This window comes from Saccoglossus kowalevskii, chromosome 2 (assembly GCF_978046115.1).
Source record: "Saccoglossus kowalevskii chromosome 2, keSacKowa6.1, whole genome shotgun sequence".
In the NCBI taxonomy this organism is placed as follows: domain Eukaryota; kingdom Metazoa; phylum Hemichordata; class Enteropneusta; family Harrimaniidae; genus Saccoglossus; species Saccoglossus kowalevskii.
Window position 1 is genome coordinate 12218175 of NC_140642.1, and position 21904 is coordinate 12240078.

At 37.1% G+C, this 21904-nt stretch overlaps 1 protein-coding gene across 1 annotated transcript in view; it reads right to left on the reverse strand.

Annotated features, from left to right (window-relative positions):
* Positions 1 to 4489: 4489 nt before the first annotated feature.
* LOC100374618 (voltage-gated delayed rectifier potassium channel KCNH1-like) overlaps positions 4490 to 21904 on the reverse strand; it is a 37595-nt gene continuing 20180 nt past the window's right edge. The window contains exons 2-11 of the mRNA XM_085491447.1: positions 15081 to 15311; positions 13915 to 14043; positions 13033 to 13047; positions 12211 to 12338; positions 11005 to 11400; positions 10332 to 10734; positions 9115 to 9314; positions 8591 to 8843; positions 7240 to 7436; positions 4490 to 6671 (exon numbers count right to left, since the gene is read on the reverse strand). Of these exons, the coding sequence (XP_085347573.1) occupies positions 5601 to 6671; positions 7240 to 7436; positions 8591 to 8843; positions 9115 to 9314; positions 10332 to 10734; positions 11005 to 11400; positions 12211 to 12338; positions 13033 to 13047; positions 13915 to 14043; positions 15081 to 15311 (3023 nt within the window). The 3' untranslated portion in view covers positions 4490 to 5600. The remainder of the gene's footprint in view (positions 6672 to 7239; positions 7437 to 8590; positions 8844 to 9114; positions 9315 to 10331; positions 10735 to 11004; positions 11401 to 12210; positions 12339 to 13032; positions 13048 to 13914; positions 14044 to 15080; positions 15312 to 21904) is intronic.

Consider the following 21904-nt stretch of genomic DNA (forward strand, 5'->3'; position numbering starts at 1 on the left):
TCATATATTCCAGACACTTACAATAAAGTTGCCGTAACTTTCACACAAAGAAATTATTATTTTGTAAAATACTATTAATATTTTTAGTGGAGAACCTGACCGCCCCCAACGTTTAACCTGAACAATGTTGCCCCATTTCAAAAATAATTGCATTAAAATTCATAAATATATATATGTTCATGTCAATCCCACTGCAAACAAAAATGCTAGTCATTGGGGAAACATTTAGAGTGACAAAATCTACTAAACAAGCATGATGATGATGATTAACATTAAACATTAAACCAACCATGAACATTTCCGTTAATAATATTCATAAACAATGACATCACCCTAAAATTGCCACGCCCAATAATAAAGGGCGTTACACATTGTTGTTATTCTATACCGACTCACAACCCCGGAAGGCCGCCCTGCAAATTCTCCACTCAAGTTTATCTATCTAAACAACATTTATGTTTTAATAATTAAACTTCACTGAGTTCACTCGGGATTAATTACTATAACGACACAATGTGACGGGTGTCAATCTTAGAGGCATTCCCGTCATCCACGATATCGTATTCATCACATTATCATAAAATTAATCATCGCATTGCCATGATTAAACTAGTTCTCTGGGGAGTTTATAGCATAGCGTAGTTGCAGCATGTGTTGGGATATATTTGACCGTATGTGCAGATCAGTGTAGCATATAGTACACACTATTTGCGTGGATAAATTGGCTATTATCGCAGTAAGCGTTAATATTTAATAAATGCAACACATTTATCGATAATTATTAGAGGGCATCTTGAAGTCATTTATAAATCAAAGATTCAAGACGGCCCACATCGTGTAGTTCATATTGGTAAATTCGTAGATATTGTGATATTATTATAACTACTTCGCTGACTTATTATCCAGCGACAATTAAAACCAGAAACAAATGTTTAGAGTCATAGGGTTGTTACGTAATATATATACAATATGTTGAGAAAAACATAGCCATGTATTTTTCAAAAAAAAATGCCAATTTTAGAACAGTTACATAGAACACAACAATAATGCAGTATGACTTTGTTGCCACCCTTTGAAGGCCATATTTTTGTAACGGTAAATGATATGGTCAAAACGTCCTTATAATGACAAAATGGCTGTCGACCACTAAAATATAATCATCTTTTTATAAAATAAATAGGCTGGTGATCCAAGCATCATTATGTTGGATCGGAGTACAATTTATTACAAAATGGATAAATTCTAGATATTTTAATTTATACCAAGTTGAACAATAGCCTTGAATCTATGCGGCATTCTACTCAATATACCTGACCTTACTTAGAAGATGTTCGACACTAAACTTGAACGCTAATGTTAATTTCTCTTTCTTTTTTAATCTCGAGCATTATGAATCGAGGGTTCGTGGCCGTGCCGGTGCCAGGGCGTAACCGTGACCTCCCTCAGCTCTAAGTTTCAATGTTACAGTTCATCTCGTAGGCAGTTAGCACGCGTTTGGTTGGTTACTATGAATATGAATAATTTAATTTTATTTTAACGAGCTCTCACGAGTCTCAGTTGAAACGACTCGGAAGCTCCTTGAAATAACCTGTCAGAGAATCATGATTTCGTGAGAAAATAAATCTGCATTTTGGCTCAAGGGATTATGCGAAACGTGTGTGTGCATTACTATAATTCACTATAGGAGTGAAATGCGCCCTGTATATAAAACGATTACGTCAATGTGGGTATTTCAGATCTAGGCTGGCGTCTGGGAATGCTATTCATGTACATTTTAGCAGGCTAACGGGATCGAGCGAACTATTGTCAATTCTCTTATCACCGAGTGGCGATAGCCGGAGGACGTACACTCCCCATCGTGATGCTGACAGAAAATATGAATTCCCCTTATTTCGCACACTATCGAATGAAAAGTGTATTTTAGTTTAACCCAATATATGAACTATATTTTCATACATATTTTTGATTACCTAAACATTAAAATAAACTTACAACACGATTCGCATGAATTAAAACTCAATTCCCACAATTGGATCGAAAAAAGTACGTCAAGTAATTGTTAAACAAATAACTGTGATTATTACGTAGCTACAGTATGTTCTCATAGATGTCGGTATGTAACAAAACACAAGAAATAAGAAATGAAAATAAATATAATTGTCAATAAAGGTATACTATCAAAAATATAATTCTGGATGAGTTCACGTGTATACATTTCTGGACTGTGTTAGTGTACTATAATCAATATTCGACTATCATCGCAAGAAAGTAATTGTGTCCCGGGCTATTCTTGATTGGGCAGAAGTTGATATAGGGGTCCAATGATTTCAAAGTTATTCATTGGTTATTTAGCGGTTTATTTCGAAGGGACAACCCATTCCATGCTCAGGCTTTAGAGCGAAGGAAGTCAACTCGCTCCCTTCCCAACAACCACCAACTGCTAGTAGTTGTTCAGAAGACTTGGTTCGGGGGTTACACGATTGCACACTTGCGAACTGTGAATGTGACGTACTATGTGTGTGTAAAACGTACTCTTCAAATAACATGTTTGGTTTCGTAATCGTTTGTCGTTTAGAATATCGCAAATCTTAAAAAAATGTTTTATTGACTGCCGACCACAGATAAAACAATATGTGGGGGGGGGGGCTGTCCTATGTAACAGTCATTACGTCACAGAAGAAATTCGTCGCTAGAGGGAGTGCCTTATATGAAATGTGCATTGCGCTCTCTTGATATCAGGGTGTGCACATTACATATATGGACAGTTTTTTTATGAAATAATTTTAAAATCTTTAATACACTAATTTTGGCATTTATTTTCGTGGTTTCGTGTCCGTTTACTTATATTCTTTCTAGTGACCTTTGATCCACGCATAATTTGTTCGACTTAATTTGTGTTGACATTTTACCTGGTAATTTGTGTGATTACAAATTTTCAAACAGCATATTATTTGATAGGAAATAATGTCACCTTATACGTTCAAAATGCAATCAAATAGGTATAGTCCGAGTCGTTTAATCAACAACATTGTTGCCTTGGGTGTTATATGCAGGATCCGTATCCATAACAACGTTAACGTAATGCGGAGACGCCATCTTATGGATGAGCTGAACACAATTGACAATTAACAATTCGAATTCCTTCCCTTGAAGAGTATATTTCGCAAGATCATGACAAAGAACATTCCCATCCTCGAAAGCTCGGGTTGTTGCGAAGGAGCGTCTCACTCTAGGAATGGAAAGCATAGCCTGAAAAATGTAGGATAGTTATTACAAAATAGTATAATAGGTAGTAGGCACTGATGATATATATATCATATAAAGGAATCGACCGTGACTGGTGACGTGTCAATATAGAGGAGTCGGTAGTAACTGGTAACTTGTTAATAAATGCTAAAGATTACTATCGAGTTCCGGTTCGAGCCAGATTTCTCCGGTCTAGTATTAAAAAGCTCATACTCCATGATATACAAAGAAAATGTGCTCGCAGGTATCATGTCACGTGAATATTTTAATATCAAGTACGCCCTCTGTGACGAAGATGGCAGCTACACCGACACGACTCGGAGGCCACTACAATTAAAATCAGTTTTACAAATAGTAAGATGTTTCTGTTGATATGTTCATCCCAACCAGTATAAAACAAAACCAAAGACCGCATTACTACATCTCGAGTTACTACTTCGTAGTATTGCCCAATAGTACCTTACTAAATTCGTTACGGTAGGGCACCGAGTAACGCTTTCAACATCGTCTCACGAGTGCACAGGAGAATATTACGATTAACCTCTCCATATACAACATTGCACATATAAGCAATGAGTTAAGTACATACGGTTTTACAAAGCTAAACAAAAATATTTGTCTATTTTGTTTTTTAAATTTAATAGCGAACACCGTCATCAGAGTTGTTGTAAGCGTAAAAATGAAGCCGATTCAACTGCACTGAGGCTGTCATTGGCATTAACTAGTTGTCTGAGCTCACGAAGAGGTCCATTTCCACAGCCACAGAAACCTATCATCCAGTCTTCAAAAAGACTTAAAATATAACATTTTATATTGGAATACCTTATCAGAATTGTGAATGGCATAAATGTGCTTTGCATTGCAGTGTTTGTTGAAAATGTAGGAGACTAGATGAAAGAGGATTTTAAAGTGGCTCAGCTACTCATTATTTTGGAGTTTGTAAGCAGTTAAGTAGAAAATGCCAATGACGCTCCACTTCATGACCGTGACTGCATATGTAAACAGCGGTGTTGTTTGGAGCATGGAGCTTCGCGTATATAGCTCGCTGACGTCGCAGTGAATTATGGGTGTATTGTTCTGGGATATTAATGTCGTCGAACGCAAATAATTTTGCTTGAATCATATGTTCTAAGTAGATCAGTAGATTCGGTTACATATTCCCCAACGTATTACGCGAAATGCGAAAGATCGCGAGAATATACGTTCACGTCATTAACATTTCGGTACAACGAACACACACACATTTTTGAAGCAGGAAAAAGCTTTATTTATAAATAACTCAACCACGTGACACAGAGAGACTGGATGATGATGAAAATGAATCGAGAAAATTAATGTTGCTTTCATGGCAACGTACATAATTTAGATTAAGTAGTCAACATTGCTCAAGGTGTGTCTATTGAGATTCTATTAAGTTCTTCGCCAAAAAAACGCGGCAAACATTTTTTTCATTGGTCGGTAGAATGATGACGAAACAATTCAGCCTCCGTTGTCCCTGGCGTCCTTATCTCGCCAGATTGCAATTGTTATGCAAATGAGATGAAATGTACCACAGGTTACAACAAAGATGTGTAACAACAAACCCTATAACAAGGTTATTAATAGATAAAGATTGTAAATATTAAAACTATGAAAGATCGATAGAAATGTGTACGCATTCCCTTTTAGTTTTGCATAATCTCGACAGCCGAGTAAAGTTTAGCCAGCCTCAATAAACAAACAGATCCATTCCAATGCACTTTTAGAATCCCGTCGCATCATAGAAAGGAACAGAAAGCAGTAAAACGGAATCCTTCAAACGAAGTGCAATCAGTGGTGATAATGATGAAAAAAAGTTATGTTTTGATTAAAAATGTGTTTGTTTTTTCAAAATAAAAATAAATATTTTTGACAATGATGTAATCGTTGCCTTGTCTAGATTTTAAGTATTGAAGTACATACACAAGGTGTATTCTGAAAGAAAAAGAAAAGAAAAACGCACAATAATGTGTTTTTTTGTTTTTTTTAAATAACCATACCATGTTCATAGCGTCACTGACGCGTGTAAATATATCCTTGTGTTCAGGCTCCAGCATTTCTGTCACTACCATGTCATGGTTTACCAAGGTTTAATTTTTGTTTTCGTATCAAAAATCAAATTGAGTTTTTCAGAGGTATAAAATTTAGATAACAACATATTTTACACTGTTTCCACAATATTCACAAAATGGCGGGCGTAATTATTGCCAACAAATATACACAAGCTGTTTTACGAAGACAACACACGTAGGGGGCGCTATACAATGAAGATGTACTGACGTAGTCACGAGTTAAAGCGGAGCCTCAACGCAGATGTCTCGTCCCCGGGTTTTTGTCTAAAATTGTGGCACACTGTTGTCGTTTGGCGGCGATTCAATGTCCGATGCACTCTGTTCCGTTATTTCTGTCTCCATAAGTTGTATTATATTGGAACTATCCACCGTCTCCACTGGTGTGGGCTCGGATGACGTCGACGATGTTGATGGGTGCGGAGATACACTTCGGCGACTACCTGCTGAATGTTTTGATCCTTTTGACCCGTGCGATGTTGTCGACGTTCGACTCGTGCCACTCGATGTCCTCACAGCCGGCGTTTTATTTTGGGTGTCGTCCGTCGACGACGTTCCGGAACTGATCCCCGATGACGTTGAACTCGCCGGCTCAGGAGGCCCCCCTCGTTGGGGAGACGATGGATCCGAGTATCCAACGTCGTGGTTACTTTGTCTGCCAACTGGTAAGTTCGGTGTGGACATCGGTGAAAACAATTTGATCATGTCGGATATTTGTCCATCTAATCGACTCATCTTACCGTTCAAGGAGCCGATCTCTTCTTTCAGTTCAAGTTTGATTTCGATCAAACTAGCGATCAGTTGTTGATCGTGAGTGTTGTTATGAACACCGCCATGTTTTTTAGTTGTTTCCAACGCGTCCTGTCCAACTTCATCTAGTTTCTGTTCACTTTTTATAATCCCGCTATCCGTGGATTCGGCTTTTTTCAGATTTGTCCGTTTGAACGGCCATTTTGATTCCTTTTGTGGTTGATCAATTCTTGGTTCTGACTTTGCGGCGGTTAACAATGTAATAGGCAATTCCCGTCTCACCTCCTTTCTGTCGTTTCGCTCCTCGTTGGGTGTCGACTCGTTGACTTTAATCAGTCTGGGTGTGAGAGATGTTTTCATTTTTGACCGAGGACGGTGTTGTCCATTTGGGTTGTCACCGTCATGAGATCCATCACTGTCCCTTTTAGTATTGGCAGAGCCTGCCCGTTTTTCTGGCACATCGCTGAGTTTCCGGAACCGTGACATGAGTTTTCGCACTGGGTGATCAGCGGGGATTGGCGGATCATTCTTGCGCTTTTCCGCTTCTTCCTTTTCACGTTTGACGTCAATGATCTTTCTAAATATGAGCTGAAAACAAAAAAAACAAACAATTAATTATTATTATTATTATTATTATTATTATTATTATTATTATTATTATTATTATTATTATTATTATTATTATTGCGTTTGCAATTTGTTATCTAGTTCATAACATGAAAACGACTATTCATTAATCTTGAAGCAGTCTGTGCAGTGTAGGAGTCGATTTGGTCTTTGCAGAAGTACAACTCCAGCGTAGCATTACTGAAAATGAAACTCATTTCGTGATCTACAGCAGTATTGAATACGAGATGCTGAATTGACCACGCCCACTTCCAAGAAGCCATATGGCAACATAGATTTGTCGTTTTGTTTAACGTTCAAAATTAGTAACTGGAATTTTAATTAACTGCTAACTGAACTTCGAGTTACAGGAAACATAAAACGTTAAACAAGTTCGAAGTTCTGTTAACTATTAATTGATCATCGAGTTACACTTTTGGCGTGGTTTTTCAAAAGTAGGCGTGGTCATTTTCGTAACTCCGTCGATATCCGTAACAATTCAGCATCTCACTGAATATCTGCACTCATTTGCATATTAGTCGTTACCTACCCGATTTCTGAGGTTGTATGTCAGGACCATGTTTCTAGCAAATGACTGTGCGAAATTGACGTAAAAATCGAGAACTTCTAATAAATCCTCCCTCTTAATTGCATGTAGGTCACAATAGGTCAGGGCTCGTACGTTAGCAGCAGCTTGACCCAGATTCTGTTCTTTCCAAAAGTTGTCTCCAAAAACGTCACCTTTGCCTGTGAGTGTAAACGCACATACATGTTACAACCACACTGATTGGTTGTGAATTATGATAAATGCTGCTCAGATCATCAATAGCACCACCGCCTAGCCAATCATAGAACCCCTAACTCGATTGCCGGGTTAGCCTAACTAAACTGGGTTGTATTAACCAACTACGAATGTACCCCCAAACAAGTAATATTTTTAGTGGAATTTCGATCACCGGTCCATGTTCGCAAATAGATAAATTATGTGTACGATAGTAAAAACATACGACTGGCAACAATACATTAATATGCTCGGCGCATTTTTTAATAGAAAAATGCCGGGTGATTTGTGTTTCAAATCTTTGCTCTTTGAAAGACACAGTGCTTGTTTTCCCATTTGGGTTATGTAAATAGAAACGATCAGATGATTTGATAACAACTATCACGTGACACGTCTATGCGATTACGCAATTTGCTCGTGTTTAACCCAGACAATCTGGTGTCAAGAGATTCTTTCCGGACCATTTGAAAATCGACTCGTCTAACATTCTAAAATCATGATAATAATAAAACAAGCAGGTTGTAATCGTCAAATGCGACACGCTATTTTTTTACGCGACCCTGGTAACGTTATGTCGGTTTCCTACGGTAACGTCACCATGGGTTAGCTAATAAATGGTCCGCTTTACGTGACCAGCATTGAGAACTGCCCTGCATGGCAATCTCTGCATGTTATGTCAGTTCGTATCACACATACTTCTGAATGTCTCACGTTTTTAACATTTAATATAATGTTCCCACAGAGTGTTTTATAGCTAAGATTATCTAGGTCCTATAAAGTAGTATTCTATGTTTTCTACTAATTTAGATAAAATCGATAGTTTTATCTTGAAAATTCTTAATAAATCCTTAATGTCATTAAAAAAATCGCCAGGAAACATGGATGAAATATTGATATATTCATCGCCACCAATTGAAGTCAGTGCGAAGCTACTTAAAAGATCGTACCTGATTGGCTATCAGACTCTAACATCTAAGAGACAGGCCAATCAGGAAGCAGCTTGTTTGTCGACATATTATTTATTTTACATCATATTCACGGTTTCGCGCGCCTCGTTCTTTTAAAAAGCAACAAACTCTCCCGACAATATTTGTCAATTGTAAAAAAGTCCAATATTTACCCAGAATTGCAACAACTTCGTCATCTTGAATAACTTCCAGCGAACCAGACACCACAAAGCACAGAGTTTCTATGCTCTCCCCAGAGTGATAAAGAACGTCACCAGGTGCGCTGTGGCTCATGTCGAAATTCATGGCGAGCGCCCTCAAGCATCCTTCGCTAGCTAATCGAAACGCTGGATGTTCGTTGAAAACCTTCCTATTAAGATGAACACATATGTCGGCTTTCATGTCTTTGGGACAATAGCTCAGCACCTGAAAACGAGGCATAGGATAAAAATAGTCACGTAATATATATATATTCGACATATGTGGGCGACGAGATTGAATTTCCTCAGGACAAGAACGAGTTCAGATTGAAGAATATTGGACACGTGACGCCCAGATGATTCATAATATTTCCACCTTTGCAAATCAGCGGTAACTGTCGGGCTTCTGTATTACGCACAGTCAACTCTGGGCAGATATCAAGTTCTTTATTTGACATAATCAAAAACTATTATATTGTTGGAATATGACAATCTACCTTTTCTGTGTCGATTCCCTTCGTCATAGACCACGTCGAGACAACGTAGTCCATTACTCTTTCACCCAGTCCCTTGTCCACCTGGTGTAGCTTCATAAATTCCCTTACGCTGTTCAGCATGTCATGGTACCGGGCCGTGTTTTGTGTCATTTGCTGAAAAATCGTTGTCACGTTACCGAAGATAGATGCGTACAATAAAGCTGACGAGAGATCACAGGAATGTTTTAATTTAATACATGCACTGGAAATCGTGAAACACGTTTTATTCTTGATCAATCATCCGCCATAATTGCTTGCACGATGAATGGGAATCTGCGCATCACTTGTGCGCATGTTGTCTTTCTTAGAGACATCAATTCGCATATCGAGATACGCATTCCGAGTTAAAAAGAGTCAGCACTTCAATTAATCGAAATTCAGTTGACCGATTATTAATAGGCACCAAATAAAATGACGCGCTACTTTGAGAAAGCAGAAAACATGGAGATGCTGAATTGATCGAGTTACGGACACCAGGTTACGAAAAAAAAAACATATCAAATTCAACTTCAAATTTAGTAACTCGAACTTAAATTAACAAATATTCGAATTTCGAGTTATGGACAACATATAACGTTAACAAAAAAAAAATGAATGTTGCCCGTAACTCGAAGTTCTGTTAACTGTTAATTAAAGTTCGAATTACTAAATGTGGACGTTAAACAGAAACAAAGATGTGTGTTGCCCATTTCTCGGAGTAATTGAACATATGGGTGTGGTCTTTTGTGTAACTTGACGTTCGTAACTCAGTCGAACAATTCAGCTTCTCAGCATCTTGTTTATTTGAATAGATTTATAATTAGTGACGCAAAGTAGATAAATTACAATATTTCTGGGCATGTTTAAATAACTGTGTTTGATATTGTATATTTATGATTTGTTGTATAGTACAAACTCATATTTTGGTAGCAAACATCGCAATATTCGTTCGATTAAATCCTGAAAACACGAGTTCGTAATTACCTGTACGTACGCGTAAATCCTGGACGCATGCGCATTTTCAATATGTAATAGAACGAATACTGATGTATTTGTTTGTTGCCAACACAAGGGTTTTATTTTATCATCAAACATCATACTAAATTATTTTTATGAAGATTAAATATTGAAAACAATATTTAAACATACTCAAAAATACCCAGTTATTGCGTCTTTAAAAACCTTGACCCAGTACTCACATCCAATGACCATCATCACTATGGTGAATATCTTCTCGCCGTCTGTATTAGGCGATACATTTCCAAATCCAACGCTCGTCAGACTACTCATTGTGAAGTAGAGAGCCGTGACGTAAGCAGACCCCTTAGTCGGTCCGCTGTCGGCGTAGTTAGTGGCAGACAAGTTGTACGATGCGTTGATGTCCTCGCCCAATTTATGCAACCATCCAATTTCCGTGGGCATTTCTCCCATTCCGATAGTGTACCAGACACACGCTAGCCAATGTGCCCACATTATAAACGAAGACATAAGCAGTATCAACAACGCCGCTCCGTATTCTATGTAATGGTCCAGCTTTCTGACTACGCGACCAAGACGTAGTAATCGAACCACTTTTAAAGCACTGAACAAACTGCTTATTTGCTGCAAGAGGAAAAAATAATGCCATGAATAAAGAACAAATCATGCGTTGTGAAATGGTTCAGAGTGTCAATTTCAGAGTGACGTTGATAAGTTGAACACTGCCACCACATTCCACGTGAGATAAAGATCATCATTATGTGAAATCTTCCTCCCGGTATTGAACACAATAAATAGGCAAAAAGAGCGTCACGCGTTCTGATATATAAGCAGTAGCGCATTTGTATTGGTTTGGTGTAACATTATACTTTTAATATTTTGTATGCAACTTACATCATCGACCTCATTGAAGGCGTTTATGACGTCATAGGGCAAACATGACAGCAAGTCGATGACGAACCAAGTCTTCAAGTAGTTCATTCTTATTATCTTCGGATCTGAGACCACCTCACCCCCGGGGCCAACGAACGTAGTGTGAAAATTAAGAATGACATCGATGAAGAAGACAATATCCACTATCCCGTCCACTACTATTATGGCGTAGTCTTCCATTGACTTGGTATTAAAGGCAACATTGAAAGGCACAGCAACCGCTGTATAGAAAGTCAACACTAATATAATCCAATCCCAAATTGATTTAAATGAACAGTAATGAAGTATAATATGGGGTGGCGTCTTTGGAGCTTCTTGCTTGTACTGTGGTAAAATCTCAGAATTCAAGTTCATCATCTAGAAAGAAAGAAAATAATAATATGAATTTGTCAGCTATTTGTATTCTTAAAACATAAAAGATATAAAAAGGGGTCACGTTTCTATTCTTCCTTCAACACAGTTCATCGGAATACATTTGAATATCACAGTACTAGCGTTGGGTTGCCATGGTGATTTCAGCTCTATTAGCTCCTGAGTATATTGAAAATGAAAAGCGTGTAATCTTGACACAGCTTCTTACGGAGGGTGGACAGTTACAGTCCACGATGTCACTCATATACTAGAATTCAAATATGGCGAATTATGTTTGACCCCACGATATAGGTGATATAGAAATAAATATGGCTAAATATATAGTCTGGAACATTGTTTTCTTTTTAAAGCAAAATTATTCAACCTTTTGGCAACCAAGACCGAGAACATTTGGGAATTTAGGTACTCATGAGTGCTTAGATACACGGGAGTTTGTGATTGTAATTGATTTGTTTTTTTTAACTGTTGGTTTATGCTGTACGATCAAATCGTGATGAGAATCTTCGTCAGATATGAGATTATTCTTTATGATAATTGTTGTTTAGTAATTGTTTTGATAACCAAGGCAGTAGACATGAGAAATTCCCAGGCCCGTAATGAAGAATACATTTAACGGGCTGTTTCTGAGTGATATGGTTTTATTTGACATTCAGCCTGTGCTGTGTCATTTGCACCAATCCAACCAAGTCCCGGATATGTTATTATTCTTCAAAATAATTATATCTCTACAAACTTTTTGGCAGTCTATTTAAATAACTTGAAGGAATTCCCACATCCATTAAGGTGAATACTTACATGAGCGATTTGTGATATTTGTGATTGCTTTTGTTCTGGTTTAGAATTTGGTAAGTGCTGTGCGACTTGCACCAACACCGACCGGCTTCTGGTAACCGTTCTCGCCAGCCGTGCAAAACGCCCTAAACCTGTAAAGGTAATCAAACACAAGGTGTTGAGTGCCTGAGTTGAAGACCTATTATCGCAGAAACTGTGAAGAAATATGTGTTTATAAATATATACTAAGATTGATAGAGAAATTGATAAAATGAGATAATCATAATAAAGAGTAGGGGAAAAAACAATGTTATTTAGAGTTTTCAAAAACCAGAAAGTGGAAGACGGAAATGAAAAAAGAAACGAATGAAAATGTGAGTAACTGATACAAGTGCAAATGAATGAAGTCCCCCAACCAGTCTGGAACTTATTTATAACTAAAATAATGTTGTATTCAGATAAAATAAAATAAATGATGAAAAATAAGTTAGAAAATAGGATCAATTAAAATGCCTGAAAATAACTCTGTATAGTTTAAAACTGTTTACATGCAGATCATAACAAAACGGAAGAACAGCATAATGCTCATGCGCATGCTCAACTTTCTTATATATCTACATAGGTTACGTAAACTACAATTTATTAATGAAAAAACACACAGAAGAAGATAACAATCTAATCTGTCGATTTCAACACTCCCTTTTTATTCTTTTTTTTTTGGAAAAAAAAAGCATAGAACGAGTGCCGATGTATGTTATGCTAATTAGCATATATATATTATGCTAATTGTATGCTAATTTTCTATGGCGTGCAAAGTGCAGGACATTCACTGAGAAATTGTGATACCTTCTTGACGATCCTCTGTAGCGCGTGACGTGTGATGGGAATGAGACAGAAAGAATGCATGGAGGAGTAAAAAATGACACCAACATTAGTTTTTTTTTAAATCAAGCCCCCACATACTGAATCAATTAACAAGAGGATATCTACACAAGGACTAAATGAAAAGGGCATACACGATATAAAAACACGATTTCATTCGCCGGACACATAGAGACACTTCTCGCTATTACACGAACAAAAAGCAAAATACAGGCTCGAAAACATGCGACGGTTTGCCCCCTCCCCCGCCCACAAATACATACACATATCATTAACCTTAGCGCTAAGTGGTCTTTAATTTGCACGCACCTTTCATTGAAAGATCACGTGATGAACTTATTGATGTTTGACCAAAGAGACTAGACGTAAGTAATTCTATTACGGCTGTCTCGTGATTAGTTTAGCTCCAGGAAAATTTAATTTAAAAGTCAGTGTGTTAGGTTGGTGAAGTATATAATTGCTCTTCATATTCGCACAGGTGTTGCGTTTTGCATCCCGATGGCATAGTTATTGTTAACCCCTGCTGATGACTGGTTGGTCATCAATCAGAGTCGAGTTAACACTTTTTTTTAATCATGATATTTCGGGGGAGTTTTATCTGCACATGACGCTCGTGATCATGGGAGCAATAATAATGTTAGTTCAGGTCATATAATATCAAATGATGTGAATATTAAAATTCTGGTTCTAATCGAATCAACTTCGTCGTCGTCGCCATGGTTTCTCGTGCATTCTTTTTAAAGAATACAATCACAAAGTACCTGTGTGCAGAATGTGTCATCTTTCGACGCTCAGCTGTTATGCTTGATGTAGATGTACATACTATGTGCGAGAAGAAAAACTCACCTCGCATCGATTCATCTTCTATTGGTTGTTTTAAGGCTGTAATGTCTTTAAATGTACACAAAAACAAGACTACGTTCTCTTTTTCATTCCTTATGGGCGCAACGTGGAGTAACAACCACATCGGTGTCCCTGAAAAAAAACCCAAAAAACAATCAGATGAGTATACTTCATCAGCTATAATTACCAGCTGAATCATGGAGAGAGAAAAATGTGTAAACTATCTCAAATTCTAGAATTCAAATTTAACGATATTTCTGCAACACAGAAACGAAACGAAAGAAACGTGCAACAGTCGTGGAAATAGAATTTGCACGCGTAATGGTACGTATTTTCTAACCGCTAAAACGCCTGTCCACGCCCACTCGACGCGATAGATAAAAAAAAGGATACCACGCAATGTGATTCATTTAATAATATTTTACTAGCAAGCATCACCTTTTAAATAAGTGAGTTCTCTGAGGGTAACCCACGCTTTATATATTTATTTAATAATTATGTTGTTGTCAACCTTGGAGTCTTAGCTTGCACGGACAATTATAGTAAAGACAAATAGCAAATTTCATAATATCATTGATATACGATGCGAAGTAAAAATAAAACAATCTTTGCCCCTTACGGCAGATCTAAAGACGTCATTAACAATAAATAAATTGACTTGTAAGGAACAAAAAAACAAATTACTCATCGTGTACATTTTTATAATTGGTTTAACACTGTTATCAGCGTTTCCATCTTGAAACGGTCATCAATGGAAACGCAGTACTCTGACCATGTTAAAAGTGTTCTCTTTTTTCATCCTCGTTGATTAATAGGCTAATGTTATTAAATCTCGGATAATGTCGAAATTCTGCTAGGTGAATTAATTCAAAACCGTGCACGATATCGAGTACGTACCCAGAGGGGATAGATAAGACGGCACTCCGTATTGTTTTGTCATCATCAATAATTTATCTCATCTACTTTACGATCTTTTTAGAAAACGTGGATGACAACTACAAATTACCTCGTTCATTATCGCAGAAACATGCATTTCGAATTCGATGAATAATTAATCACGACTGAGATAAATTTAAAAAAAATAACACACACGAATTGCGATATTACACATGTTATCTGTGATTTACCCCCACGCACGCCAGTCAAAAAAAAGCTATATTCCAACTTACTATTCTTCTTATACATAAGGATCTCGACTTGCACAGTTTCGTAGTTCTCGAACGAACTCCTGACTTTCTTAATGGTTTCCTTGTCCGTGAGTTCGCCGTACATAAAGCTACAGGTACTGCTTCTCTGCATAACTTCGGCTCGGTTGTACCCCGACATCTTACAAAATCCATCGTTGCTGTACACTATTGGGTAGTCAACGATCTGCGCGTTTGCAAGTAGAAAATTGCTATCTGTGAAATGCAAAAAAATCAAAATGTTATGTAATCATAATATAATATAATATCTTTGTTTTTTTTAAATGAAGAAACATAATATTAACCCTTCGAACGTCAACTTATATTAAAGCGAGACGGTCGTCACCTGCGCACGCGCGGGAATTGAGACCCAAGCGACAATAACAACACACACAAAAACGCAAAGGCTCATGGGTAGACGCTTGTTTGTAAACAATGAAACGCTATGGCCATCTGATGCATGCGCAGGTGACGACACCCCCACTTTAACCGGTCCCAAGGTAAATCAGCATGTTTTTTTCTGAAAAATATTTATCAATACCTGTATATAATAAGAAACTAGTTGTGTTGATAAATAAGTGCCAAAACGTTGCACTAATATTTTGGCGGGTAAAATGTGGCGTTCAAACGATTAACCTTTCAGTAGTTTTGTTAGTTCAATACGTCATCGTTATTTGGGCGTCACGGTGTTTCGTTCTCCTTCACTCGATACTACAAATAGTTGCCAGAAAACAACCAAGTACATCTAACTCATCACTTTATTCAGTTAGCGTTCTCTTTAAAACTAACGTGATAGTTTTTTTTTCTGACGATTTCACAAATGAAACTGAAAATGAAATCCAGCTCATTAACTACACATTACCAAGGCATGTTTACTTTTTTCACTGTCATCAAAAATCACACCCGAGTGTATCCGCGGAACGCAGGAATTTATACCACACTGGTTTTGAATTGGGAATACAGAATGATGCTTCTACACTCAACATCATGTTTCTTCTTTTTTTTGTCAGTCCTCGTTTCACATTTTCGCGATTCGGAAATCACAGTATAACAATAAAATCGTAATAACTCGAACTTGAACTTTTTTTTACAGTATAATAGATTAATGTGCTTTTAAATGTCAGACGATGGCCGCTACGTGTCGGCCATCTTTGTTCAGAACTTGACATCAGTTGACTTGCATATGTAACTTACGAGGAGTCGCCGCTGTGCCAACTTACAATGTAGGTAAGCAATGTATATTTGCTTTTTTGCGAGGCTAATCTTAAAAAGTTATCGTAGAAAGACCTCAAAGGCAAACCAGACAAAATAAAGAGCGAGAAATGTTACAATTTGTTCATAATACTGTAATGTGAAATACTAACCACGTGTATGTATATAAAATTGCTTTCCCTTTTTTAGATGTCACTTGTACCGGCACGAATAAAGTTGAAATTGTACAATTGTTTTCCGGCAATGACAGTAAGCTACGCTGACATTTAGTACAATTTTTCCTAACGAATAATAAAACAAGTTGACTGCGATACACCGCGCATATAGTGTTTATGAATGTCAAGGTGGATGACAGCTCCTGAAGTTTAACTGCCGCATATTAGAGTATTTAAATCTTGAACAGTCTACTTTTCTCATTACTCAAATATCCACAAACAACGGTATTGTAATTTACCCGTTCCAAGAAGTTGTTAAATAAATATTTCAGTTTAAACACATTGCGTCATTTTATTTGAGTACATCCTGCGCCAACGGTGGATCACTGAATGTATATATATTTATATACTCGTATGTGCGTATCAGACACATAGAAGTGCAGCTTGACGGTGTCCCAAGTGGCCACCTGTTGAATCAACGCTTTTACTAATCCAACATAACATAAACTCAACTTAACAACATAATGAAGAAATTACTATCCACCAGTTTTATAGTGCGCTATTATACCATCATCAATTACTGCGTTCTCTTCCGGTAATAATTCTAGACACATAAATTATTACAATCTGCAATATTTTAGCAATAACAATCTAAAAGAACCAAAACATTAGTTAATAATATATGGTATATTTAATTATTAGTCTTTGCGTTAATAATATCACCACTGCAAGCTAACCCACGCTTAACCATTCACTGCTGTATCTGGGAAGACTTTTATTCGAATTATGACAATGGCGTCTGCCCGGGCGCCGAGCGGATCTGTTTTAATGCAAAGAACACATAGCGGAATAGTTCTCCCCCTCAATCAATTTATTTAACATTACAGACCCACTGAAAAATATCATCGTGTCTTCTTGCGACAATTGTTGCTGTGTTTTTTGTTGTATAACTAAGATACAATATTCTACAGATCAACAGTTGCATTTTTCTTTTTGAGACGATGTCCAAGAATGACAAGGATGACAATTTCACACCCCTTGGTTATTAACATATATGCCGTTCCATTTTATTCGATTCCAGTTTGATTTGAAGAATTCAGCTCATAAAGCATTAATGCGAACAACTACATACGACGATGACACGGTCAGTATAATAAAAAACAACAATGAATAAATTATGCGAATGAAATCATTGACAGTTTAACACAACAACCTTCAATATGACAAATATTGGTTTAAGATATTGGATGCGTAGTAAGTAATTTGATAGTTTTGTTTGAACTGAGGGAGTCGTCATGGAAACCGCATTCACAGTTGCTTTATAATAGAGTTACTTTCATCGATTCGTTGTCCTTTGCATAAGCAATCATTAATTCTACTTCCACGCGCCGAGGCTTATGAAAATGTGCCGTTTTTAGTAGAAACAAACTGCAAATGGGGCCCACGTCGAGTGGGCGTTGACCGACGAAATGCGCTGAACTGAACGGATCTCCCGCTATCGTGAACCAGTAACAGTCGTTCGAATAAGATTGCTTTGTAAATACTCCACAAATACTCAGAAATTAGACACGGCGAAGATGAATGCAAATAAGCCTAATAGCATGTAAGCCGGGACGATGTCTGTTTCTGCGTCGTTGGTCGTGTTGACCCACTGATTTGTTTATGGGAGTCAGTTGCAGAATATATATATGGTAATGACTACAAAATCTAATTAATCGAAATTTTGAACTCTTGAACTTTTTATAATAGTATGGGAATGTGAATAATAAATACTATTACACACCACGATGACACTGAACGCGTCATGCTACTGTGCGAGTCACGTGTAGCCATTTAGCAATCCTTGTATGTATGACCACATACATCCACCTTCTTTCTCTCCAAGTGCAGTCCAAATATTTGACCGCGTATGTTTATACAAGGAAAGTTTGCTCAGGTCCGATGTTTCGAGTGACGAAGGTACGCTTCATCAGATTAACAGAGATTCCGATGTCTAGTACAGACGGCAAGCAATAGGAAGATTTAACTTCACAATGTGTCATGCGGACAATATTATAATTATATCATATTAATATTACTGTGTTTACAATGCAGTGCGTGTATTAGACACAGAAACACAAATTGTTATATTAACGGAATCGATTCATTTCGCTGCTGTCATTCGTCGTTGAATGTATAGACGGGTTGTAATTTGAAGTCTAATATTTGCTTGATAACTTCTTCTAATGTGAAACAACAGCTAATCTTTATGAAAATAATCAGCGCTGCTTCTCGCCTATATATTAAATTTCGTTTCGCAGCGGCCAAATGGTCAGTAAAATAGCCAGTAACTTAGAGATTCAACTGGGGTCGGGTCGGATTGTCTCGGAACGGGTTTTCTGTCACGGTGAACATGCGCTCAACCACCATCAACAAGGATGCGACGTCATACCCCATTGTTTTGTTGGTAACAATATGAACAACATCGATAATATTATTGTAATAAAATATGTCATTTCCTTTCATCTGATGATGTTTGGTATCTATGTTATATCGACTACATAGTGTGATGTATGTACTTAGAGTATTGTTGATCATGTTTTAAATATTGCAACTGGAAAACAAAATAATAAATAATATTTCAGCTGCAACCAAACATTTCAGTATTCGTTAAATGGCATACTGAAAACACTAGGTTTTAATTGTAATTTACCTGTACGTATAAATAAATCTCGAACGCATGCGCACTTTTTCAGTTTTTTATTACATGATTGCCGCCAAAACAATATTTATATTTCCCTGCAAATCATATTATATTGTTCCTGTCAAGATACACTACCTGCGCATGCTCAAAAATACGTCATCTACATTGCCTTTTGTGATAATATGTAAATCATGTATGTAAATGAATGTATGTATAATCTGGGTGAGCGTGGTTCGATACATGAACATAACATAACATAGGACGGTGATGTAAGACCACTGGCAAATTACGCATCATCATGTGCTCTGTACACACACATTTTATTTCAACAAAATTGGTCGGCAATGTTCGAGAATCAGATGCGCATGCGCATTTATTGGCCGTCGGATAATAATCGCTAATCGGACATCTTTGATAGGATTGCGAACTTGAAACAAATTGGTTTGTATATGTCACATATCTTTTTTTAAGAGAGTCAATATATTGCTGGCAAACTTGAGTGCATAAGCAGACACGCGGATAGATTGGAGCCGTTCCGTAAATTTTTTTTTGCGAGTCTAATGTTAAGACCACATATAGCGAAAAAAACTCTTCAAGAAAAACAAAGAACGATGTTGTATAATCATTATTTCTATTCTAAGCTTGTATGTATGTTAACGGTGTTTTATCTGACAGACGTGACTGCAATGGTCAAATTGTGCTACGCTAAGATTTCTCATATGGCTAAAACAAATTAAACATTTGTATCGATTAGATGTGTGTTATTTATCATAGTTACCAGCTCTGCTTCGCTTAGAAACGAACTTGACGTTTTAAAGAATAAAACGCTTAGTATTTTTTTTCTTCTTAGAATCGCTCTTAAAGGACGAATATAAAAAAATGGTTATTAATATAATTTTAATATAATAAAATTTCAACATTATTGTAAATTACGTTTTTAGTGTCACCTTGCTACATAACAGTGGGATATACATTTCTCTGCGAGATTGTGAAGAATGGCGTAATCTTCAACCGGCTTTACCGACGACACGTCACCGTTTCTATTGATTATAGACACGTGACTAGATACCGATGCTTGTGCTGCGTGTAAACACTGTATCGCGACACACACATATTATGTATGCAAGACCACTTAGCGAATAAACCCCTCAATACACACACACACACACACACACACACGAAATAAACCTCCGATTTTTTAAGAGTTGCGTGAATTATTGCTTCCATTTAGACTCTTTAAAAGCATTTCTCCATTATAACCATCCTCGAGATCTGGAGAAAAAAGTCCCGCTTATTACGTGATAACCTTGGGTAATGCAGCGGGTTGGAACAAACCTGCGCCGGAAAAAACTTCACAATATGCGTTTGGTCCTTCTTCATCATTCCGAGATGTGTTCGTCTTTGAAGTTAATTTATTCAAGACTGGTTTTAAATACTTATTAAAGGACATGCTACAGCTTCGCCATTATGATCTCCGTCTCACAATGACTACTTTGCTTGTCTTCTCCTTCCTATTAAAGTTGACAAAGCAACCGAGTCGACGGCTTTATTAAGAGATGTATGGAGCTGAAAATCTAATTTCACGTCCATTATGCCCAAGACTCTATCCCAGATTCTATATAGCCTGGCTGAGTTCTTTCGGAGAAAACAAAATCACTTAGTAATATCTTGAGCCACAGCAGTGAAATCTCATCATTGTCAAAAGTTCATGTTTCAGCTCATGTGTGCAGCCATTTTGAGCGCTGTTGTCGGCAAAAGGTAGAAATCTAATCAGAATTTACACATTTTTTGCATAAATTGTACGCCCACCATATACTCTATCGAATCTATAGCCCGGCCGATATAGGGATGATGACACTAATAAAATTTCCGAAAAAATTGTGATTATATTTCAGAGAATGGCGGCCATTTTGTCAGGATTTGGTCGCCTTTACTATTGGTTATAGTCTTGCATAGAGTGTCGCCTCAAATCATCACACTCGTCATCATAATCATCGTCAACATCATCAGTAAACGGTCTAATGGTGTTTCTTTTCGACTAGGCCATAATTGACACACAGTTTAGTTGTGAAGTACACGAAAATGACAAAAGAAAGTCATTTTTATATTTATGCTATACTAAGGGCGTGAATGCGTTTATAAGTACTTCGTGTATTTTTTAATTGTATTTTGTTTGTGTGTGTTTGTGTGTGTTTGTGTGTGAACGGTGGATCTTCATGGTAACCATGGTGATGCGAGGAACCACTTATTACCTGATTAATCATAGAATTTTTCAAAAAATTGCACATTGTCATTAACAATTGTATATAGTAGTGTAGAATTATCGTTATCTCTTAGTATTTTTGCAATGCAATTATCTGGCATTCCCATCAAGGTATCTGAACATCTTTGCGTCACGTGATGCGCGTCTTTAATAGTTTAAATAACATGAATTGTTTGTTTGAACTTGAAATTCAAGTTACCACGTATATAACACTATTCAGTTATATAGCAACATGGTGCAGTCATCTACACACATGAGTTAACACTATTCAGTTATATAGCAACATGGTGCAGTCATCTACACACATGAGCTAACACTATTCAGTTATATAGCAACATGGTGCAGTCATCTACACACATGAGCTAACACTATTCAGTTATATAGCAACATGGTGCAGTCATCTACACACATGAGTTAACACTATTCAGTTATATAGCAACATGGTGCAGTCATCTACACACATGAGTTAACACTATTCAGTTGTATAGCAACATGG